Source organism: Silurus meridionalis, chromosome 26 (genome assembly GCF_014805685.1).
Source record: "Silurus meridionalis isolate SWU-2019-XX chromosome 26, ASM1480568v1, whole genome shotgun sequence".
Taxonomy (NCBI): Eukaryota; Metazoa; Chordata; class Actinopteri; order Siluriformes; family Siluridae; genus Silurus; species Silurus meridionalis.
The window spans coordinates 13,787,588-13,813,071 of record NC_060909.1 but is presented as its reverse complement, the minus strand read 5'-3'; the positions used below and the strand labels follow the sequence as shown (position 1 = coordinate 13,813,071).

Here is a 25,484-nt window from a genome sequence, read left to right as displayed (position 1 = left end):
CATCGGCGCACAGTGGGCTGGAACAGGACTACGCCGCGTCTGACACGCCTTGCACTGCTCACACCATGCTTTGATATCCTTGTACATGGAAGGCCAGTAACAAAATTGTCTCGCCCGTTCCCACACCCTTTCAGAAGAGAAATGGGCAGAAGCTGGTGCACCATGCAGCTGTAAAAGAATGTCAGATACCAGAGCAGAGGGAACAACCATTTGAACCACTGGTTTACCCGTTTCCACTGGTTTCAGAAAACTGAACGGCATAACAGTCCATCAATAATAGAAAGATGATTAAATTCAGTCCAGAACTTATGTAAGCGCCAAGAAGCTCTCTGTAACCTCCGCCTGGGTGGTCTTATGGATTGAGCCACCCAGCCTAACACAGTCAGAATATCAGGGTCAGCATGCTGCATAGCCCTAATGTCTGATACAGAGTATGACAAAGTATTAATATAAGACCCGCTGTCCGAATTGCTTAGTGAGCCCACAGCAGCCCGTCACCAGTAGAATCAGAGACATAAGAGGAACATGGAATGTCAGTGTCCATTCGAGCAGAACTCACCACGTTTACATCCAGTACTCCCTTTCCACTTGGCTTAGTGAGCCCCGGCTTAGTGAGTCTCTTTTGAATCAAAAGAGATTTTCATTGGGAGTAACGAGGATGGACATAATTAGAAATGAGTTCATCAGAGGAACCACGCATGTAGGACGTTTTGGGGACAAAGTGAGGGAGGCACGATTAAGATGGTTTGGACATGTGCAGGAGAGGGACATGGAGTATATCAGCAGAAGAATTCTGAGGATGGAGCTGCCAGGAAGGAGGAAAAGTGGAAGGCCAAGGAGGAGGTTTATTGATGTGGTGAGTGAAGACGTGCAGGTAGTTGGTTTGAAAGAGGCAGATGTAGAAAACAGGGGGGTATGGAGATGGATGATCTGCTGTGGCAACCCCTAAAGGGAGAAGCCAAAAGAAGAAGAACTAGAAGGTCAAATTTAAAAAGTGTTTATGGTAAATATAAGAATTATATTTTCTATTCTATACTATTATTATTTTTCGGCTTTAGTTGTGAAAGGTTTTATAGAAAATTAAAACCTTCTAAATACCTCGATATGCACATATCAATCTTATTACACCCGATTTGCATTAATTAGGACCATTTTCTCACTTTGTTGTTGTTGGTCCATCTGCAGGGCTGAAGCACTGAGTCACTGTCTGTAGAAACACAAATGATTGAAAATCACAGTTATCTGTTCGGGTTATAGCTGATTTATTATGTGTATGGGTCTTTCTCAGTTTCTCACAGATGGCAGATGGCAAACAGGTCAAACTCAGATTACAAAAGAAAAAAAAATGGATAATTAATGAAAAACAAAATGATGCTAATCTGTGATCAGTCATTTGGGATCTTAAAGCCACCATTTGTGATTGTGGGTGTTAATGTTCAAAATGTTAAAAATTCTGATGTTATCTAAACTAAAAACATACTGAGGATAACATTAGTTTAACTAATAAAATGTGTTTATGTTTGTTCCAGGATGTGACATTATTTAACTGTCAATGCTGGGTTTAGAACAAAGAGAAATAAAACTAATATCTCAACTTCCAAATTTACATAATTACGATTTAGTAACACTTCTTATTTTACTAAAATGTGCAAATTACCGAACAATAAAACAGTTTCAACCTCAGTTTCAGCTTTTGAGCTCTTTACTCCCAGCAGTCCTCTTCCTTTCCACCTTTAACCTCTCTTCTCCACAAATTCTCCAGTGTTAATGTTTGTAAATTTAAATAAATGTAAGATTTCAGTAAAATTTCCCTACAAAGGCTGTTAGCTGTTGCACTCTGTCTGCTGACTCGCCGTTCTTGCTGAGACCCACAACGGTCATGTCATCGATGAACTTGATGATGTGTTTCGAGCTGTGCATTGCTACACAGTGGTGAGTCAGCAATAATGTGGAGCTGGACACAATCCTAATCCTAAAGACAATCCTAATGTGGACCCAGTGCTCAGTGTGGTGGTGCTGGAGATGCTGTTCCCAATCCAGACTGACTGAGGTCTCTGAGGATCCAGTTGCAGAGGGAGGTGTTAAAGTTACACAACAGGTTTAGCCAAAAAATATATGAGGAAAAAAACAACAATTAAATTGATAGCAACATACATTTTTTCCTCAAAGCCTGTCATACACAACCTCAGAAAGAGAAGTGACAAAAACCTACAAAGGTTCACATTATCAACAGGCTAGAGAAACAGGGTACTTACATGACACAAAAGGCCACACTAGCAACACTATCAAGATATCTTATTTTTATTAGTTTAATTTTTATACAGTCGTTTCAAACCCACAGCAGACATGTAGCTGTATTTGTGCTGTAAATAAAGATGCAGATAGATAGATAGATAGATAGATAGATAGATAGATAGATAGATAGATAGATAGATAGATAGACAGACAGACAGACAGACAGACAGACAGACAGACAGACAGATTTCAAATTTGCCTCACAGGGCCAGCTAGCTGGTCCAGAATAGCATCAGCATTTTTCCGTCCTCTGATTCATTGGTCAGAGGAAAACTGTTACAGCCAAGTGCAACTGGCAAAACACGTGTAGCGCTCTGTACACATTAATATATCTGATTTAGCCTTATTTCTGCCTACGGAAAAAATACACAATTCATATGTGAAATGTCTCTCTCTTTGTAATGCCACGCATTGTTTGTGTTGAGAAAAAAAAAAACGCAATATAACAATGCGTGGCATTACAGAGAGAGACATTTCATATATTAATTGTGTATTATGGTACTGCACCCGAATGCCACATATATATATATATATATATATATATATATATATATATATATATATATATATATATATATATACACCTTACTGTCAGTGGCAGGCCATGCATTTGGTACCTGGGCCTTCGGTGGGGACTTACCTGACTTAATCCACATGTTAATACTACCACTATTACCTCGCATATATATGAGTCAGGACATGTGTCCTGGTGTTTAATGTGACTCAGCTGTAGACGAACCTGAGTGCCTTGTGCATTTCTTTATAAAGGGTTATCCCGGTAACTGAGCCCCAGGGTGGCGTAGTTGGTTTCTACTAGTAACATTCTTAAATCTAGTTAAATTTTATTGGTAAAGTCTTTATGTCCTAAATTTCTTGATGTTCGAGCAAGTGGGATGCGCCTGAATGCCACATATATATATATATATATATATATATATATATATATATATATATATATATATATATATATATACACCTTACTGTCAGTGGCAGGCCATGCATTTGGTACCTGGGCCTTCGGTGGGGACTTACCTGACTTAATCCACATGTTAATACTACCACTATTACCTCGCATATATATGAGTCAGGACATGTGTCCTGGTGTTTAATGTGACTCAGCTGTAGACGAACCTGAGTGCCTTGTGCATTTCTTTATAAAGGGTTATCCCCGGTAACTGAGCCCCAGGGTGGCGTAGTTGGTTTCTACTAGTAACATTCTTAAATCTAGTTAAATTTTATTGGTAAAGTCTTTTATGTCCTAAATTTCTTGATGTTCGGAGCAAGTGGGATGCGCCTGAATGCCACATATAGATACACATAAATAAAATGACAGCGTCAATGAAAAACGTCTATTATAAGTATTTATTAGTGCCCTATTTCACATATCTGTGTGAAATAGGGCATTTTTACTAACTGTTATACCTCAAAATATATATTTTTTTAATAATCTACTCAAATAATTTGTGGTTGGTCATTATTACTTATTAAATAGTAAATCAGTGATTAGCTCTAAATAAGGTCTTAAAGATCTAATTGCATGCAGTAAAGTGCTTTGTTGTGCTTTTTTGTAAACTGAAAGTGTTTCCACCATTCATTTCTAGAATCAAATCATCTCCTCACATTGACAGTTAAACACACATCTTTACATTAAACAAAGTTAAAATTTCCATTATGGTATAATGTAATGATTTTGTCACATCACTGATGAAGTTTCTGATGAAGGATTGATGTTTTTGGGTTATTGTGCAGAATTCAACCTTCTGATTCTGTTGGGAAAAAAGTATAAAATGTCAGCAGACGGTGTGTTAATCCTGTCAGTGCTAATTAGCTGAAAAATGAAGACACAAAGTGGTGATGAATCTTAAACGGGTAGTTCAGACCTTCAGATGAGGACATACCGCTCTTTAATGAACTACACAAAAGCGTTTCTAATTGACTTGGGAAATGAAGAGATAAAATGAGCTCTGTTCCAACGCTGCTGTGTGACAGAAGTGTCCTTATTAAGAGTTCACTTCAACAGGAACCTGAAAGAATGTAGCTCAGCCTGGAGTTCAGATTCCTGCACTAAAACTACCCATCATGCACTGTAGAACAGAAGATGGGCCCATTAAACAAACAGGGTACAAGTCTTTTTTCAATCATGCACAGCAGAACAGGAGGCAGGGCTTCCTGGTGTAATAGCTTTACATTAAATGTGTAATATTATGTTTAATTTGGCATTAAAGTGTAGTAAATTTATAGGTGAACTGGTGCATCAAATAAATTAATTACAATAACCAGAGTAATGTATAACAGAGAGTAAATTTTGTGTAGTGTAAATGTTTAATTCTTTATTTATGATGTGAGTGGTATTTAATTTAAAATGAAATTATTAATGAGACGCAGCTCTAAAATGAAACACAAAGCAGTTTAAAATGGGATGCACAAACATTAGATATGTCAAAATTAAATACATCAAGTATCAGGTTTGTCACCTTCCTGTACATTCATCAATTAAAAGTTATGTTGTGAATTAACCTACTGATGTTCACTGTGTTAATCACACACACACCTCCCTGCAGTGATAATGGCCTGAGCTGCTGGAAGTGATCAGGGTTAATGCAGGTCAAACTTGAGGGAGTTTTCTCTTTGTTGGCAGCACACACTGAAAGTTATAATTAATCAACGTGCTCAAGGCATAATGAGGTTTTAGCAGACCTTTAATCCACTGAAAATTAATCAACAGGAATTAAACAGCGACGTGTCTCATACAAGGTGAAGCGCTAAGCCAAGAAACTGAAAAGCCTCCCCCCGCCAGAGTGCTGATGTGCACAGTGTGATGAACATTAAAACTGAAAACTATTAAAATTATTAGTGCCTCATCACCTTAACACAATCGAAATAAAACACAAATTCCTCACCAAACAGTGACACTTTGTGAATCCTAAATATTAAAATAAAACATTAAGCAAAATCAGTTTAGAATCCTATGTATAAAATAAAAACAATTAAATGTCACATCACAGTCACACTTTATTTAATTAATCACTTTCTAATGTTCATTTAAACTGATAAAGTGAAAACGGCCACCTCACTAGCTCTGTTTCAGATTAAATAAAAGTTTGAAGAGAGCAGTATTAATGAGGTCTTGTTAACAGACTCAAAGGACTCCAGGAAGAGAGTGAAGACTTTGTGGGATAAAAAGGCTGGGTGTGGGTGAAAATTGTCCCTGAATTCTCAGTACAGAAATGTGCCAAAGCTGCCCAAGCCGTTACGCCGGAACTGATTCCCCTCTATGGAGACAAACATCTCCTGACTCAGCAGGTTGTCGTCGGCTCTCATGGCCCCTACATCCTGCATACGGTTCCTCTGAGACTGATGCTTCGTCACAGACGTGGCCAGGAGCTCACGCTTGATGGCATCATTTCCTGCAGTGAATTCTGGAACGGTGTTGTGTTGAACTTTAGTTGGATGTTCTTCTGAGACAGGAGCTTCACATGCTGGCTCTAACTCACCTTCTGTTTTCACAGCCCCAACTTCTAATTGTATTACAGCAACCTGTTCTAGTGTGGCCCCACCTGCTGATTGTGTTTTTTCATTCTCTTGTGTTGTGTCCTTGCTTTCTGTTTGCATAGCTCCACCCTCTGCTAATGTTGTGTTGTGTCCTTTCGGTGTGACTCCCTCCTCTGCTGCTGTGACCCCACCTCCTGATTGTTCCTCTGCCTTTTCAGCTTCTGCAACAGCTACAAAGAATTACATTAAAACAGTTTAATTTACAAGTTATTGTGTAATTCTTAATCATATTAATTTTCATTGTATCTCATTCATAATATGTAGAATTAATATTTCTAATATGCAGAAATAAAATTTTACCTTGACATTTAGCTGTCATAATAATATTTACAATTTACTATACCACAACAATAATACTGTTCTCTGGACTGATATACCATATTTTCCGGACTATAAGCAGCTACTTTTTTTCCACGCTTTGAACCCCGCAGCTTAAACAATAAAGTGGCTAATTTATGGATTTGTCCCGGGTTTTTCCCGGTTTCACAAGCTTCAAGTCAAAAAACTGAGCCCCATAACATTAGACCAACGAAATTGCCGAACATGTTCAGGTAAACCAAAGAAACTCTTTATATTAAATTAGATGCGCTCTCACTGAATCGGGCGAGGAGGTTCCTCTGACGTTTTACCTGCCGCTCACTCGGACTGTCAATAGGAAATGCGAATCATTCGTCACGCTGAAAACAACCGGGCATGAAAAAAAACACACCTCACCTGTGTTCTGAGCTGCACGGCATCGGGAGAAAAGATTCACCGATGGTGATTTTTAAACGCACAACGATGCCGAAAGATAAACTCGAGAGAGAAATTGTTGTGAAAGGAAGGAGGAAGACAGTGAACAATGACTTTCTTGGTAGGCTACTGTTTAGATACAAGCCGTGTTACAGGCACCGTCTTTCGTTAAAGCCTGTGTAAAGTTCATTAGTTTCAATATAGACAGGTGCGGCTTATTTGTGTGCAAAATAAAAATCTTTGTAAAATTCAGTGGGTGCGGCTTATATTTGGGACCAGAAATTACGGTAAATTTATATTTTAAAATCATAATCATCAATATCTTTTGCACACTCACACACACAGGTCTCTTTCCTTTAGTGAGTAATGTTACATATGTAAGTGCTGATGTGTTTAGTGTTAATGAGTGTAATTAAAATGCTGACTAAGACTGGAGGTGTGATTAAAAAAGAAGAGTGGGATTAATGACACAAAAAGTACAGCCTTGTCTTTCAACTAATATAACAGACACAGTCAGACATGTAGCAGTGTGTTTGTGTGTGTAGATGTGCGTTACCTGTCCGGTCTTCAGGTTTTACTAAAATAACTCCATAACCTGCGTTATTGTGGATCACATTATTCACCATCGTGATCTGAGGAGGAACGTCTAAATCATCTGCAAAATCCTACACACACATACACATCCAATATTTAGATTCGCTAAACCAGCATCTGTTCTTTAAACTGCTTGAGAAAGCTAAATTATTAGTCAACGCATTAAACATATTATATTTAGAGAAGTATGATGGCATGACAATGCTTATTATGTGAAGAAAAGTGCAGCATTTTATTCATTAGCCAATAAACTTAAGTGCCAGATCATGTGACAGTCCCATGATGCTTTATTATATATAAGTAATTCCCCGCTTTACAGTGGTAGGAATCTCGCACCTCCACTTTATCACTGAATTGCATTTGCCACATAACCAATTAGTTTGTATATATATATTTCTATGAATTTACACAACATTCATCTCACTATATTCTTGCAAATGTTTTGTGTGCGTGTTCAAAGTGTGTGGGGAGATGATTTATCGTGGTTCTTGTTTATTGCGGGCGGTTTTGGAACATAACCACCACGATAAAAGGGGATTACTGTATAACCAATGCAGTATTTAGAATCATATCAAGTTATTAGGATTCACAAATTTATTTAGACATACAAAAGGTATGAACCTCGTCCCCTCTTTTACTTTACTTTTGTTGTCTACTTAAAATCCTGTACTGAAATGCACCTGGCCTAAACTGCTGTCATATATCAGAATCAGAATCAGAATCAGGTTTATTGGCCAAGTGTGTTGACACACACAAGGAATTTGGTTCCAGCTGTTTGTTACTCTCAAAAGTACAGACATAAATAAAAACCTATACATGACAAAACAGACACAACAAGACAAAAACAGACTATACAAGACAATACAGACAATATGAGACAGTATAGACAGTGTGGGTAATAAATATACTGAAATATCTTCATCTACAGTGTGTCTCTGTGTGTGATTGATGATTATGTTTCAGAGGTGTGACATGCCACTTTAAACCAGCTAATTTACTTTAAAAAGGTACAATATCTGAACCCTTACCTTTATTAGAACTCCCTCCTTACAGTGGTGGATACCGTTTCCCACCAAACTGCACACACTCCCGGTAAATCTCTACACCAGCTCCTGTACACACACACATCCAATATTTAGATTCGCTAAACCAGCATCTGTTCTTTAAACTGCTTGAGAAAGCTAAATTATTAGTCAACGCATTAAACATATTATATTTAGAGAAGTATGATGGCATGACAATGCTTATTATGTGAAGAAAAGTGCAGCATTTTATTCATTAGCCAATAAACTTAAGTGCCAGATCATGTGACAGTCCCATGATGCTTTATTATATATAAGTAATTCCCCGCTTTACAGTGGTAGGAATCTCGCACCTCCACTTTATCACTGAATTGCATTTGCCACATAACCAATTAGTTTGTATATATATATTTCTATGAATTTACACAACATTCATCTCACTATATTCTTGCAAATGTTTTGTGTGCGTGTTCAAAGTGTGTGGGGGATGATTTATCGTGGTTCTTGTTTATTGCGGGCGGTTTTGGAACATAACCACCATGATAAAAGGGGATTACTGTATAACCAATGCAGTATTTAGAATCATATCAAGTTATTAGGATTCACAAATTTATTTAGACATACAAAAGGTATGAACCTCGTCCCCTCTTTTACTTTACTTTTGTTGTCTACTTAAAATCCTGTACTGAAATGCACCTGGCCTAAACTGCTGTCATATATCAGAATCAGAATCAGAATCAGGTTTATTGGCCAAGTGTGTTGACACACACAAGGAATTTGGTTCCAGCTGTTTGTTACTCTCAAAAGTACAGACATAAATAAAAACCTATACATGACAAAACAGACACAACAAGACAAAAACAGACTATACAAGACAATACAGACAATATGAGACAGTATAGACAGTGTGGGTAATAAATATACTGAAATATCTTCATCTACAGTGTGTCTCTGTGTGTGATTGATGATTATGTTTCAGAGGTGTGACATGCCACTTTAAACCAGCTAATTTACTTTAAAAAGGTACAATATCTGAACCCTTACCTTTATTAGAACTCCCTCCTTACAGTGGTGGATACCGTTTCCCACCAAACTGCACACACTCCCCGGGTAAATCTCTACACCAGCTCCCTGTACACGCACACACATCCAGATAATGACGCATTTCCAACCTCAATGCTAAAACAGTGTTAAATATATAACGCTCTCACAGGCACACACACGTGCACACAGTTAATGACGCATTTCCACCCTCAATGCTAAAACAGTGGTGAAAATAACACGCACGCACACACCTTGGAGCCATAAAGGTCACACATGTTCATGATGAGCTGAGCAGATGTGCGGACAATCACACCTGTAGTTTCACACTGCAACACACAGTTCTCCATCTCCAACCTCCCCTGTCTCACACCTAGAGACAAACATATAAACAGAGATAAACACATTTTACTTGTTGTACGTAATATTTCACACTGCACCGCAATAAATGTATCCTCTGTACTCTTTCGCAGCATGTAGTGTTAAAGTCTGGAACTGAAATAGATGTCATAAATCTGCATAAAGCATGCCATAATATTTTTGAATGAATACAATACCACCTATACCAAGATGAATCTTCCAAAATTTTGTAAGTGGGTAAAGAAGGGATTAGTCATGCACACTGCAGTGTTTAAAGTTGCAGGCAGAGGTCATGGTCATGGTCACATTCAGACTTGTGTGTACAGTCACTTTCAGCTTGTTTGCAGTGGTCAGGTTCGCATTCAGGCTTGTGTGCAGAGTTGTAGGTTGTGCGATGTGTACAGAGTTGTATGCTGTGTGCAATGTGCAGGGTTGTGTGCAGTGTACAGGATAGTGTTCAGTGTGCAAGGTTATGTGCAATGTGCAGGGTTGTATGTTGTGTGCAGGGTTGTAGGTTGTGTGAAGTGTGCAGGGTTGTAGGCTTTGTGGAGTGTGCAGGGTTGTGTGCAGTGTGCCATGTTGTGTGCAGTGTGCAGGGTTGTGTGCATTATGCAGGTGTGTTGAGTGCAGTGTGCTATGTTGTAGGTATGTATGTTGTGTGCAGTGTGAAGGTCTGTATGTTGTGTGCAGAGTTCAGGGTTGTGTGCAGTTATTTGTTAATAATAAACTCACAGAGAATTCCCTCGATGGCATCGTGTTGAATAAACTTCAGGTTGGAGATTTTCACAGTACAGCCAATCGACTCCACAAACGTGTCTCCTTTATTCCTCTTCTCTATAACTATCTCATCAGGCAAACCGTAACCTACACAAAACACACACACACACGACAGAAAAGGGGAGAAATTATAAAACAGAGTGCGTGTGCATGCATTAATAAGCTTTGTGTTTAGCTGGAAAACCCCATTATGACCCTTCAAAGCTAACAGGTCAAAGGTCAGATCATCAAAAAGCAGTTTAAAACTAGCAGGTAAATCAAGTGACAGTTCATTAAATCCACCTTATACACACACACACACACACACACACACACACACACACACACACACACACACACACACCACTTAATTTTGAAACAAATGTTTAGAAATTACATTTTTATTTGCTCATTAACACATCTGTGAAATAGTAATTATAATAGTTTTTATAGTTAGACCAGTGCAGGCTGACCGACTGATTGAAATCAGTCTACATTAAAAAAAGTTAAAAAATTAAGCGTACACGTCAGTTCTCTGGGTGTTCTCTCCTGGAATCCTCAGTTTAAACAGAACTCTGGTGGTGTGTGTGTTCCCTTCTGTGTAAAACATTACATCATGCTGATGAACTTTTATGCACTAGTTTTCTTCAATGAACTTTTAAGCAGCGCTCATGAAACTGAAATGGTGGAAATTGCAGGGTGCACATCACTAAGAAAATAACTGAGTAAAACTTTATAAAAAATTTGCATTAAATGTGCATTTAGAGATGCTGCAGTGATCGAGAGCTTTGTGCTACCACTGTTCACTGGACACAGTGTAAAGTTTCTGTTACGCCTCCACATTCATTAACACAGAAGTGTGCAGTTCTGCTGCTGAAGCTGAATCAGATTTAATGCTTTAAAATGTTTCGGTTAACCCAGAGATGGGCAAACTACAGCCCACGGGCCACACGGCGTTGGGTTTATTAATCCAGCCTGACCAAATTCTATTAAAATAGGTATGGGTAAACCTTGTTCAAGTTACCTTTCCCCTGTAATGCCCACGTTTCCATAAAAGATGCCACACTTCAGCTACATTGACCTTGTTCGCGTGTATTACTCTCTTCTTCTCTTATGAGCCCTTCTGCAAAAATGAGCTCATCAAAGAAAAGAAAAGTGGATAGTGAGCGCTGAGTGTTTAATGCGGAGTGGACAACAAACTATTTTTCCCTGAAGTCCGATCAAAAGCTGTATGCCCAATATGTCAAGAAACTGTCACGGTTTTCAAAGAGTACAATATCAGCTGTCACTCTGCACTTTTTAGCTGGTGTCCTGTCCCGTCACAAGACCCTGAAACCGCACCACAAGAAGTGCAATTGGAACTGATCGATCTTCAGTCTGACTCTGTCTTAAAGGAGAAGTTCAGCTCTCTTAAACTAAATGACTTTTATGCTTTATTTAACAAAGCCATGGTTCCAAACCTCTGGAAGGCGGCATAGAAGATGCTGACTTTGTTTGGTTCGACCTACATATGTGAGTAGACATTCAGAGTCATGAACATCAACATATATATATCCTGGCCCGGTCCCTCTGTCGAATTTTAGAACCCATTGTGGCCAGTGAGTCAAAAGGTTTGCCTATCCCTGGGTTAACCCCTGCTATGGGAGCTGGTGTCAGTCAACTCAGGGGAGAAGGTAATTCAACTCTAAACCGAATCACTACAGGAGACTGAGACAGCAAGCGAAAGGAACAAAAGGTAATATTATGCTAACGAGGCAGTGGTTTAATTGAGTCAGTGTGAAGCCAGAGGCAGCTCAGCTTTTCTGTCTCATCGTTATCTCTGCTTCTCCCCACACACACACACACACACACACACACACGATTGGTCTTATCGAGCTGCACAGGTCGAGTGTTTGCACAAAAGCACCTAATTTCCTCATTTAACCTGTCACACAACAATCACTTACATACACACAGATACACACAAAATCACTTCAAAAAGTCCCCCATGTGCCTGGGTGATTAAACACACCACATCCTTACATCCACATTTAATCTGTTCTGGACATGGGATCTCTGGGGAATTTCTGGAAAAAGGAAACCCCTTCAAATCCTATCCCAATTAAGATCCTCTAAACCAGGGGTCACCAACGTGACCACATGAGTCGCCCGCGGGCCGTTTCTAAAAATAGTTGTTTCCTTATTAAATCATTGTTGATAATTATTGTGAGAAATCATTAACATGATCAGTGTCTTCACATAGATCAGGAGTGTCAAACTCAAGCCCGACGTACAATTATATCCGGCCCGGGAAATGATTTTATAAAAGATCTATTATTACTGTTATTAATGTCTCGGCGATATGAAGCGCTGATAACACAAACTACAGATCCCATAATGCAGCGTTTTAGCTGCCTTACCGAATGCTAGACTACCTGGGAACAGTCCAGCGTTAATCAAGTTGAGCTTCTGTTGATGTATTTAACCCTATTGTAAGGTTATTGTGAAGCAACGCCTCACAATGGCGAAGAGAAAAGTTGATTCTGAAAACAGAGCCTTTTAAAACCGATGGGATTATAAGTATATGTTTACTGACAAAACATCAGGATAAGCTGAAAAACCTGAATGCAGAGCAGAAGATACAGAAAGTAGAAGAGTTAAAGTAGAATCTGACATTTCAGCAGACGTTTTTTTACCAGAGCAAAATCACAAAGTGTTTCTGAAGAGCTGCATGATGGTGTGAGACGTCTTGTGTTTGACAGGAGATATTTTTATGAAGAGCAAAATATTTTAAGTTCTTTAAAGTTTAGGTTTATTTTTTATAAAATGGCATAAGAGCAAAGAAATCTGATTGTTTTGATTTGTTATTTTACTTTTACTTGAAAGCACAATTTTTATTGATTTGTTCAGGGGGGGTTTTTTTTTGCAGCATGTTCATATTTCTAACTTGTATCATTTTGGCAGGAAATATTTTTATGGAGAGAAAAATATTTTTAATTATTTAAAGTTTAAGTTGATTTATTCTGGAATAATATTCCTGTCTGTTTTTATTCATATTTATGTAAAAAAACATTTAGTTTTAGTGTGTTCAATAAATGTTTATCCTGTTTGGCCCACGATATAAAGTGTACTTTGAGTTTTAGCCCCCTGTGCAATTGAGTTTGACACCCCTGACAGATGAATATCATTAATTATTAATAATAACATAATTAAAGGTAAATTGAGCAAATTTGTTATTTCAGAAGTATCAAACTGGTAGTTCACACCCTTCACATTTGTCGGTACTCAAAAAGTAGCTCTCGGTGTCAAAAAGGTTTGTGGCCCCTGCTCTAAACACTGCGAGATAACCAGAAATATCAGAATCAGTTTAATTAATACTGATGTAATTAAATACTAATCGGGATTAAAATGCAAAAATAAACATGTGCCATTAGACTGATGATAGAATGCCAACGCCACCTACAGGAAAAACACTCATGTTTTATTGCTTGTCTTATGACTACATCCTGTTTCCTCTAAGACCTCTCAGAAAGAGTACAGATATCGTCCGAGATTCTCAATTTATCCCTTCTATAACGGGCAATCAGGATTTGAAGCAAGCAGTCTGAAAAGAGAGGTCAGGGTCTAGATTTTATTTTATTAAGACTCTACACTGATAAATCGATCAAACATTATTAATTATTCTTAATCTGACCCTGGCATCAGGAGTTTAAAGAGAGCAGCTCAGAAATCCCAACTGAAGTGGTGGGTTATGTGCGACACAGCTGAGTGATTATGATCCATATAAAAAGTGAAGGAACACACACACACACACACACACACACACACACACACACACACACACACACACACACACACACACACACACACAGGTGCAAGCACTCCCCCCCCACAGGTTTATAGCTCATATCCTCACACTGGGAGAGATTTATAGTTATGCAGAGAGCTGAATTATAAGGCTTTTATAAAGAGGTGATAAAGTGGAGCTGTTCTTCTCTGAGGGTTTGATAGAGAGCAGTAAAGCAGTGAAAATGAAACAGCTTCTGGACAATTACAGTCAGAAAATGTCACATAAGCCACAAACAGTGTTTAAAAAAAAAAAACACCTGATTTATACGTCAGTCCTCAAGTCTCATTACACTGAGCTCAGGAACAAAAACGCAGCGCATAAACAACGCTCCAGAGGGGTGTGTGTGTATAAAAGACTATAATGTGTTTACCCTCAAGCTGGATGGAGTCGGCAATGCTGATGCTGTTGGTGATGATGTAATGACCAGGACACACGATGACCACATCTGCTTCATAACACGCACTCACGGCTGATGCTGGTTCAGTATGGAACTGAGTTTCACCAACACCATTAGAAAGGAAAGTAAAAATAACGTACACTCACTTGATTATATCATGTTATATTAACCAACAGCATTAAATTCATAATGGGGATAAACATCATTACTTCCATAAATTAAACATACACTATGACTGAACTAATCAAAATCTGCTAAATCATTTATCAGAATCTGAATAGAGGAAATAAAACAACACTGAACATTAAATACAAGGAGACAGACAGGTGGACCAACAGACAGACAGACCAATCTAGCACACAAAAGTAGTGAATGATGGTGAAATCTAGGACCAAATATTAACTCTACACAATAGGGAAAAAAGACTTGACATGAGACACACACACACACACACACACACACACACACACACACACACACACACACACACACACACACACACCCTTTAGGAATAAAATAGCATGGAACACGGAGGATCAAGCAGCAGCTCAAGTTCTAAACAGATTTTAACAAATCCCACTGCTGTGTAACACATACCAGCTTTTACCCCCACCCACACACACACATACATATATATATATATATATATATATATATATATATATATATATATATATATAGTAGAATATATGCCATGCTCTGCTGCACTACTGAAGCAGCAGAAAAAATGGGACACAAGAGACACAGCAAACAGACGGCTTGACTGGCACATGCAGAGACAGACAGCTAGAAAACCAGATATCCAGACTGTGTTCTAAACAGAAAGAGACAGACAGATAAGCAGATAGATTGAGAGCAGGCAAGAAATCCAGTCTGTTAACCACCAGACTAGACAGATGGCCAGACAGACAGACAGCTGACCAGACAAAAGGAAAAGCAATTATAGTAGATATAAAAAAAACAAATAGAATCTTAGTGGATGGACAGATGCAGAGATACAGGCAGACAACTAAACAGACACATAGGTAAAATGTTTTCCTTCAGGACAGTTGCTCCGTTTGTCTTTCTACACTAGGCCTCAGCCTGAACCCTGAAACAGATACTCGTGTAAAGGAAAAAAATGCGCTACTGGGAGGGGGAGTTGTACCTGCAGTTCAAATTCTTTCCCTGAGTACAGGGGGAGAAGCTTATCTACCATGAGGCTTTGGAGAGATTGAACATTGATGGAAGAAGAGACGAGGTGGACCACATGACCTCCATCAGGACGCTCGCCTTTAGGCTGACATGACTGCTGACCACAGTTCATCCTGTAACCCAGCACGTACCTGTACACACACAAGTGAGAGTGCATTACAATCAATTTCATCAGTTATCAAACACCTTCTGTGCACTACTTAACACTGATGTGCAATCACACACACAATCATACCTGAGCAGTGGGTTCTCAATGATACGCAGTCTGCGTTTCAGAGTCTCCATTTGCTCGTACATCCGCAGTCCCTCTACCATGGACACATTGTCCAGCTCCGAATCTGAGTCACTGCTCAGGACGTTCCTCAGGCTGGAAAATTCATTAAAGGTGTCTTTGCAGCGCTGCAGGAGTGCGTGGTATTCCTCCACCAAACCGGCAGGGACACGGTCCTCCAAAATGTCATAATATCTGCAACACATACACTTACTTGTAACAAACACAAGGGAATAAACACACACAAAAACATGATTGGGAGCATGACAATGACAAAAGCAGTAAGGAAGAAGAAACAGGAATCAGGGAAGAAGAAAACAGTTGGACATCTCATATGTTCTACATATGCTACAGGCGTGTACTCTTTAGTGGAGAATTAACATGGGCACACTGCCACCTACTGGGGAGTAAATGAGTGGGAGAGAGCACAAGAGAGAGAGATTTTACCTTGCCCTTTATGGTCTTTATAGTTAATTATAACATTACAATTTGTCAAAACAATTTAATGGAATTGGTAGTTTGTTTTTTAATCAAAAAAAAGTACAAATAAATAGAAAGAAAAAAAAAATTCAACAAACTACATCAATGAACAGTTGCATATTGCTTCAGTTCCTTCAACTGCAAAATAATACACTATTTATTTTCCTTACCTCCACACTCAGTGCTGGATATAAATATATTTCTCCATCTCTCTTTGAAGCAGATGTTTGGGGCTGATGCCCTGCATAGTGATTGTAAGAAATTGACAGTCTAACTTTGAATTCTTTTATATAAACAGGTTGATCTTATTCCAATTTTCCCACTGAAATCAGCGGTAGTTTGAACAAATCACTAACCTGCATTTTGTGAATACAAATGCGACTAAAGCATGATAAACCTTTATTGTAAGGCAGAAGCATCCAGGCTATTTGCAAAAATAACTCATCCCTGAAGGACAGCTGGGATGGCAGCCATATCCCTTTATACTGGCACAAACTCTTTCCATCAGTCACTATTTTTCTTTTATATTTCTGCTGCAATTCCTCTTAAGTTACAAACTCCCAAAACTTTTATACCTTCTGTCCCTGTTCTCATTTACAAATCCCAGATAGGGAAGCAGTCCTTAGCAGCCCCCTTTACTTTTGCTGATGATGCATTCTGAAATATATCCAAAGCACCTGAAATTGAGAGAGTGTGTGAGAGTATAAGTGAGAAAGTGAGAGAGAGAAAGAGAGTGAGTGAGTGAGTGAGTGAGTGAGTGAGTGAGTGGTGAGTGAGTGAGTGAGAGAGAGAGCACCAAAGCACCACTTAATTGAGATAGAGTGTGTGAGAGTATAAGTGAGAAAGTGAGAGAGAGAAAGAGAGTGAGTGAGTGAGTGAGTGAGAGAGAGAGAGCACTGCATCATTACAAAACGATGCCACTGATATTTCAGATGTGATGTAGGTGCAAAACAAGGGGAAACAGACAGAGAGGCCAAGTCAGAGGTACACAAATAGACACAAAGAAATCAGAAAGTGGAAGAAAAGCGCTTATGTCAGAAAGAGAGAGAGAGAGAGTGGAGTCCTTACAGTCGAAGCCGAGGTTCCACACAGCGAACAAAGTAATCAAACTCATCATCCTCGTCTTCCTCGTCCCACTTCCGCCAGATTTGTTTGTAAAAAAACCTGTAGAGAGCAGAGTGTACACTATTAAGTTTACTTCTGTAGCACAGCAGTCTGAAAAGTAAACCCAGATTGAACGTTTGTGTGATTTTCATAGCAAAATTTTTGTTTAAATGGTTTGGCCAGTTACAAATTATTATGGAAATAGATGGAATTATGGAAATAGTCCTGGGGGATTTCACCTTGCAATTTTCGTTAATGTTCTGGTGAAAAGTTAAATTAGCTTTGACTTAGACAAATATGAGTGGTGAGTGAGATATGAGTATGAGATGAAGCTCAAATCCCATATGAGATGCAGCACAGCTTCAATGACAATGAAAAAATTGAGAGTTTGTGTGTGATTTTGTGTGTGTGTTTAAATAACATCTGAGGATTCATGCACACATTACTGGGAAAGAGAGAGCAAGAGAAGCAATAGTAGTAGAGCAGTGAACCTGAGGTGTTCCAGAGCGAGTGCTGTTTGGTCAAAGTCTCCAGATGGGTCGTACACCACACTGAGCTCCTGTAGTGGAACTTTGTTCATAGTGGCCTCCAGTAAAGATCTCATGGATTCCTCACAGAGCTCACAGCCTCGAGCCTCACACTGCAGCGGGACGACCACATCCACCTTTGCTTTCATATCCTTATAGTCCACATCTAATACCTGCACAACACACAAAAACATAAAACATACAGTGATCTATATACTATGATATATGAATATGAACACAGCAGGACGTTTGTATAAGACAGGACTTATCATCGATAAGAAAAACAATCACATACAGATAAAGAGAACACTATGTTTATCTTCTACTATTAGTCTCCAAAATTCCATCACTGTCTACATTCTACACTGTTTTTTTATAGAAACCTAAGGGCCAGGATGTGTTGAGGTGTGGGTCGTTAAATGGCGTGCTGAGAGTCGTGTCCTGCTGGATTTTTATGATATATCAGGCAAGAATATTACTCTAATCCACCTTATAACATCATTAAATGTCGGTCACATGTATGTGCTCCAGGTCACTCACCACCACCAACACATCAAACACATCAGTTTGCCACAGTGCCCTCCAGTCACACGGCTCCACCACCTTCTCCAGATAATCAGCAGTAAAAGCCTTCACCTCTGACGGCTTACAGTCACCTACAGCATACGCACACATGCATATCAAAACTATTACACATGTCTACATCAGATGTGTTTTACACACACACACACACCATAAAATAATAAAGAGTGATGTGTTATGTTAGAAGGTGTATGTAGAGGAGTGTGGATGAACGTTACCGAGCATGTAGTCCTGATAAGCTTTAAACCTCTCATAGAACACCAGGTGATTGGTCTGGAACACAACAGGTAATCCTCCTCTTCCTGTCGGCTCAGCCGGCTGCAGGTGAATGCAGGACTGAGGACCGATGGAGAGGTGATCTGTACCACTGTCATCGTCATCATCATTGTCGACATCGTTGTCATCTTCATCCTCATCACCATCATCATGGAGAACTTCTTCATTAGGAAATAACTCTAATATACCATCAAAAATAAAGAAAATTATTTGTAAATATAGCTGTTTATTTCTATGTGCAATTATTTGATATTCACACAATTGCGAGGATGGCTCTACATGGGCAGCTTAGACACGTGACATTACTGTGGATGGTTGCCACTAAGAAACCATGAAGATGGCTCAAACCTGCAAATTATATATTATATATATATATATATATATATATATATATATATATATATATATATATATATATATATATTACGTTAAATGTGTATGTTTGAATCTATGCATCTCTAGAAAGTCCACTTTAATAAATATTATACAAACAGAAATAAAAATTTAAGATTGTTTTTGTTCGAGTTATGAATAAAGTGCTTAAATGTTTATTCATTAATCACGATGAATTTATAGTGTAGTAAATAGCAGGGCGTTGACTCATGTGATCTGGTTTAAAGACCTTACGCTACCATTACATGGTATTTTATACGCGCTTATTTATAAGTGTTGTGAACAGATTTGATATTTTTGTGTGTAATAAAAATAATAATCATCAGTTTGATTTCTACAGACCTTTAGCGTTTCTCTTTGGTTTGGATTCAGACTCCATTTCCTCCAAACCGAGGTTTACATGTTCTTCACTTTTCACTTCCCCCATTTCTACCTAAAAGATTAAAACACGTTATAAATATAAAGAGCTAAATAGGTCAAATATGAGAAAAGCCGTAAAGTATAGTTAATCCAGCACACTGACAGCTCAAAGAGTTACAGTGTTTACTCAATCTGCCCTTCTTGTATTTTCAAAAATTTCCCCGGCAGACAGAGTCGGCCAATAGAAAAGCACTTCCTGTCATCTAAGGGGCGGGACTATAGGTTACATTTTATTGTATTAACTGCTAGAATACATATAGTTCTAGTAACGTTATTATTATTTCACCATGTTGTATTTTTTTTTATAAAATTACGTATGAAATTTTTTATGCGTAAATAAAATTAAGATTTTCGGTTGGCAGGAAGTTATCACTACTGTCCTTAAACTCAGCTAATCGCAGCGCAGAAGGCGGAACTTCATTTCATTCCGGAAGAGAACGAGAGACGCACGTGTTCGAAAACAGCGGAACGGCATTTGTTGTGATTGTTTTGTTTATGAAGTTTAAGTGTGAAATATAGAATCAAATGGAAAGTAAGTGAAGAAGCTGGATTTGTGTCACATCTCAAATCACATGATATATCAGAAATGACCTGGCTGTTGATCCTGTTCACCCTGTTGACGTGTGATAAGACACAGACTAGAGTTAATTTTGTTTTGTTTTTTCTAGAGGTGGTGTTGTCTAGACTTCCTCCTGATGAAAGCAAACTGCTGGGAGTTCAGGTGACTGAAGTATTTTATATAAATAAACTAACAATGTCCTTAAGTAATCCAGTCCCTGTCCATTTTGTGTGTTTTCTCCAAATTAACTTCATGCTGTATATGTGAGGTAAATAGATACAACTTTGTCATTGCACAGTACAGGTACACGGCAACGAAATATAGTTAGCATCTACCAGAAGTGCAAATAATAGCAATTGTGCAAACTGACAAATGCGGATAAATATATAAATATATGTACAACATGTAATGTATATATGTAAATATATGTGTACAGCAAATAAATGAAATGTGTGTGTGTATATGTGTATGTATATATATATATGTATGTGTGTATATGTGTATATATATATATATATATATATGTATGTATATGTGTGTGTGTGTATATATATATATATATATATATATATATATATATATATATATATATATATATATATGTGTGTGTGTGTGTATGTATATATATGTATATATATATATATATATATATATATATATATATATATATATATATATATATATATATATATATATATATATATATATATATATGAAAATAGTCTGGGATATACAATGTATACACAATTATATCCAGATAATTATCTATAAAATATGAACTGATGATGATTACTGGCAGTAGAACAATTGAATCATTGGTTGATAGTATAGTGTTAATCCCTCTCTCTTTTCCATGTGTGTGTGTGCAGTCTGAGCATGGATCTGCTGCTGAGAAGTTCACCATGGCCTTCCTGAAGAGCAGCACACCTCGCCTGAGCACTGAGAAAGCAGAAGAAGCGCTGCAGCATAAAGCGCTGATGCTGCAGTATGCTCGGGAGAGGAAGAGAAGAGGGAAAAAAACAAAGGCTAAAGGACTGAATGCTAAAGACATCAGAACCATGAGAGTGTTTGAGCTGAAACCCGAGCATCAAAAGTTTGTCATAGTTTTACCACAAGACTCATCACTGTTATGCATCTGCTTCTTTGTTTAGCACATAATGTGGTGTCTTGCACACAGGTACGATCTCTTCCTGCCACTGCATGAGCTGTGGAAGCAGTACATCACTGAGCTGTGTAATGGCCTCAGACCAGACAGGTGAGGAACTGAGCCAGGACATAAAATCCATGCTGAACTGTTCACTGTGTGCTGTTCTGTTGCTGTTAAATCAATGTACTCTGCACATTGTGTGCGTGTACATGTGTGTCTTAGTAATCTACAGGTGATGCAGCAGAAACTTCTAAAGGCAGATTTTCATGGTGCTATTATAACAGGTCAGGATTGTGTTTTTATTAAAATACACTGTTATTACAGTAGGATTCCTTAGAGGTTCTTTACATGCATAAACATTTTACTTGTAAATGTTTCCAAATTAAAAACGTTTGAGTTCCCCCTAAAAGGGAACTAGACGTGTTAGATGGAATGTTTGAATCCTGTAAATGTACCTCTACCTGCCTCTGTGTGTGTGTGTGTGTGTGTGTGTGTGTGTGTGTGTGTGTGTGTGTGTGTGTGTGTGTGTGTGTGTGTGTGTGTGTGTGTGTGTGTGTTCACAGTTGTTCGCTCTAAATGCCCCTCATATGTGGGCTCCACAGGGATCCTGGTGCAGGAGCTGAAACATATATTTAAGATCATCACACAGGAGAACCGACTGAAAAGTGAGATTTGTTTTATTTTATCCTTAATCGTATGTAATGAGTGTGCTTTTTATTTTATGCCATCACTGTGTGCGTGTCTGTGTGTACAGTCATTCCTAAGAAGAACAGCGTGTTCAGTGTGGAGATGGGAGACTTTGTCACGTACATTTACGGCAGTAAGTTTGAGCTTCGCTCCAGTGAGAGGTCGGCCAAAAAATTCAAGACCAAAGGCACCATCGACCTGTGAAGAACCTCCCAATGACTACAGAGTGGGCTTGACCCTCACATGCCCTCAGGAGATTTAACAACAGTTTATTTTTGGTGCAAAGCGTGTGAGAGCATGCAGTTATTTATTTTTAATTTAATTAAGTTGTTCTTTAAAATGAAGGCTCTGTTCCAGTGATATATTTTCCTCACTCTTAACTCCTTCAGTAGTGTGTATCCACACACTATTTACTACATCTGTCTGGTAGTAAATTAAATCTTTTTCACACAACTTAGATAACAGACATTTAATGATAAAGTAATTCTTGAAGATTCCTGAGATTAATGCATAAGGGGAAAGAGTTACATTGAACTGGAATACATAGTTGTTGTTGTTTTGGTTGTTTTATTAAGGCCTCAGAACACAGGGGGGCGCCATTGCTGTGTTTTTCTCAACATCTTTTCCTTTTTTGTGGGGAGGTGGTAGCTTAGTGTTTAAAGCACTGGACTTTGTATTAGATGGTCACAGGTTCAAATCCCACCACCACTGAGCTGCTACTGCTGGGTCCTTGAGCAAGGCCCTTACCCCTCCCCTGCTCAGGTGTAAGTTGCTCTGAATAAGGGCGTCTGCCAAATGTAAATAAATGTAAATCTTTTTTTTTGTTGTTATCTGACTCTGACTGATTCATCACTAGACCTTCCCCCTAGTTAGTGCTGAGGTAATGCACAGACATGGCTTTTGCTTCTTTTGCCTTTTGACAGTGAGTTTCTCTGTTATGTGCTGAGAAAGATATTTTTGCTGCTCCTTGTTTTTTTGGAAGGATTTATTAACTCATTAATTAAGACATTGAACTTATGATCGGAAGGTCAAGCTGCCACTGCTGGGCCCTTGACCAAGTTGCTTAACCTGCAAGAATATTAGGCTGTTAAGAACAAAATAGCAGTGTCTGCATGTTTCTTTACAAAGTCAAACATTTACTATATAAACTGAAAAATGCTCGGGGTTTTTTTTTTTTTTTTGCTTTCTTATGAATCACTAAACTAATATTTAGTTGTATAATCAACTGAGAACTGATTCACAACTGTGTTGCATGGAGTCGACCAACCTCTTTGCACCTGTGAACAGGTATTCCAGCCCAGGATGACTGCATTACATTCCACAATTCCTCTGCATTTCTTGGTTCTGCCTCAGAAACAGCATTTTTTTTTGTCACCCCACAAGTCCGGAGATTAGGTTGGCCACTCTATAACGTTAATCTTGTTGGTCTGGAACCAAGATGCTGCTCGCCTACTGGTGTGTTTGGGGCCTTTGTCTTTTTGAAACACCCATTTCAAGAGCATTTCCTACTTGGCATTAGGCAACATGACCTCTTTAAGTATTTTAATGTACTGAAACTGATCCATGGAATCTGCTAAACAGGCCTAACATTGTAGTATGAAAAGCACTGTAGTATTCAATACCTGTCTGACCAGGAAGTGAAAGTTCATTCCACCACAACAGAAAAGAGTCTGGAAGCATGTCTTTTTTTTTTTGTACACTGAGAGGTAGTTGGGACCAGTCAAGCAGTGGATAAGGATAAAAGAGGACCTGGTACAGTGCAGATTAGTGCTGAGGGCTAGAGTGGTCTGTTTGTTATAGTAGCTAAGTATAAATGTTCTAGCCAGTGAAAGGTGTGTAGCATTGGGGTAACCTTATGAAGAACTAATCATCAAGTCTGCAACAACCTTTTAGCAATATCAAGCCACTAAAGTAACACACTTATTTAAATAGTCACTTTTATTCCACGAACAAAGTATTTACCCCCTAATTGCAGACAGAATTTATCCTCCTCTTGTTTGCTTGTTTGAATTTAAGATACAATACAAAACTGGGGAACATTAGAAAACAATAATCATATATTAAACAAAAAAAGGTAGAACCCTATACACTTAATAAATGGTTCCACTTTTAACTGGAGCAAATGCAGCCCAACATTTTTTTTAATAATCTCTTCCATTTCTGAAGAAACTTCTCTCTGTATAATTGGTACTTTCAATTCCTATAAAAGTCAATCAAAACCTTCAATTTCACTTCTGGATGGACATTAACCTTTATTTGCCCTCTTTTCTTGGAAACGATTGTGTGTGTAATGTATTTAGGACAATGCTTACAAGAATGTTTAATGACTGTCTATTGTGTGTGTAGGTGTGACTTCCAAGGCCAGGGCTGGGAAACCTAAAACTAGTTGACACTGTCACTGGGCTAGTACTTTGGTGTCAGTCTTTTAATGGGTAATAAAAATGTTCAAGTCAAAGTGAGTCATCATAAGGCAGGAATGTTACTGACTATTTTGAAAGGTAGACTGGTGTTTATTCAGTTTGACCTCAAGTATAGCTCATTAGCCCACATACTAAAGGGAAAAATATTTATTGTATTAAATATAAAACTCGTAAGTTATGTTAGTTATAAACTTTCTCCTGGTTTCTAGATAGCTCAGAACTGTGTGTAGGAGGTGTGTAATGGTGTGATCTGTGCAGTGATAAGGTAGTATGCAAATTGTAATGGGTCCATGAAGTCAGGTAGTGAAGAAGTGATGGTCAAGTCAAGTTTATTTCTATAGCGCTTTTTACAACAGACATTGTCTCAAAGCAGCTTTACAGAAATCAACAGTCAAGGTGAACGGTGTGCATTTATCCCTGATGAGCAAGCCGAAGTCTCTGATTACTTTTTCAAAGCGCTTTATCATTGAATATAGGGCTAATATTAGTGCATCTTTTGAATTTAAATTTTAAGTTTTATTTCATTTAATTTGAACTGGGGTTTTTTTTTTTTTGGGACAGGAATGATAAAGAACTCTCTAAAGCATCTCCAGATTACTAATTGTTCCATGTAGAGAAACAGTCTGTGTGAACACTGCTGCTGCTAGCTGGTCAGTGCAGACTCTAAGGACCTGACTTGTGATCCTGTCTGGTCCTGCTCCTTTCTAGTGAAAGCATTTCTCACTTTCACATTCTCCACATGCATGCAGACATAAGTACTGTTAGCACCATTAGCCATATTTGCTCCGCTGGTTAGGGTTGTTAGCTGCAGCCTTGAAGTGAGCTTAGAAAATGTTTAGCCCATCG

General features: G+C 38.3%; 2 protein-coding genes across 3 annotated transcripts; one reads left to right on the top strand and one right to left on the bottom strand.

Annotated features, from left to right (window-relative positions):
* Positions 1-4,976: 4,976 nt before the first annotated feature.
* On the bottom strand, positions 4,977-19,993 carry shcbp1 (SHC SH2-domain binding protein 1). 2 transcript variants are annotated; one of them, XM_046840538.1, is made up of 14 exons: positions 19,929-19,993; positions 19,748-19,838; positions 18,955-19,191; positions 18,695-18,810; positions 18,119-18,327; positions 17,592-17,687; positions 16,008-16,238; positions 15,726-15,903; positions 14,552-14,672; positions 10,329-10,460; positions 9,491-9,609; positions 9,240-9,326; positions 7,136-7,244; positions 4,977-6,017 (listed from the first exon to the last, which is right to left on the bottom strand). In XM_046840538.1, exons 2-14 carry the CDS (start codon positions 19,830-19,832, stop codon positions 5,512-5,514), a joined length of 2,226 nt encoding a protein of 741 aa, XP_046696494.1. In that variant the 5' UTR covers positions 19,833-19,838; positions 19,929-19,993; the 3' UTR covers positions 4,977-5,511. The 2 variants fall into 2 exon arrangements, with proteins under 2 accessions (XP_046696494.1, XP_046696493.1); XM_046840537.1 differs by having other exon boundaries at positions 19,748-19,993.
* A 209-nt stretch (positions 19,994-20,202) lies between these two features.
* On the top strand, positions 20,203-22,671 carry pop4 (POP4 homolog, ribonuclease P/MRP subunit). Its single transcript, XM_046840539.1, has 7 exons — positions 20,203-20,357; positions 20,494-20,546; positions 21,254-21,477; positions 21,562-21,639; positions 21,754-21,815; positions 22,095-22,196; positions 22,286-22,671. The coding sequence occupies exons 1-7, from the start codon at positions 20,351-20,353 to the stop codon at positions 22,420-22,422; spliced, it is 663 nt and encodes a 220-aa protein (XP_046696495.1). The 5' UTR covers positions 20,203-20,350; the 3' UTR covers positions 22,423-22,671.
* Positions 22,672-25,484: the final 2,813 nt, after the last annotated feature.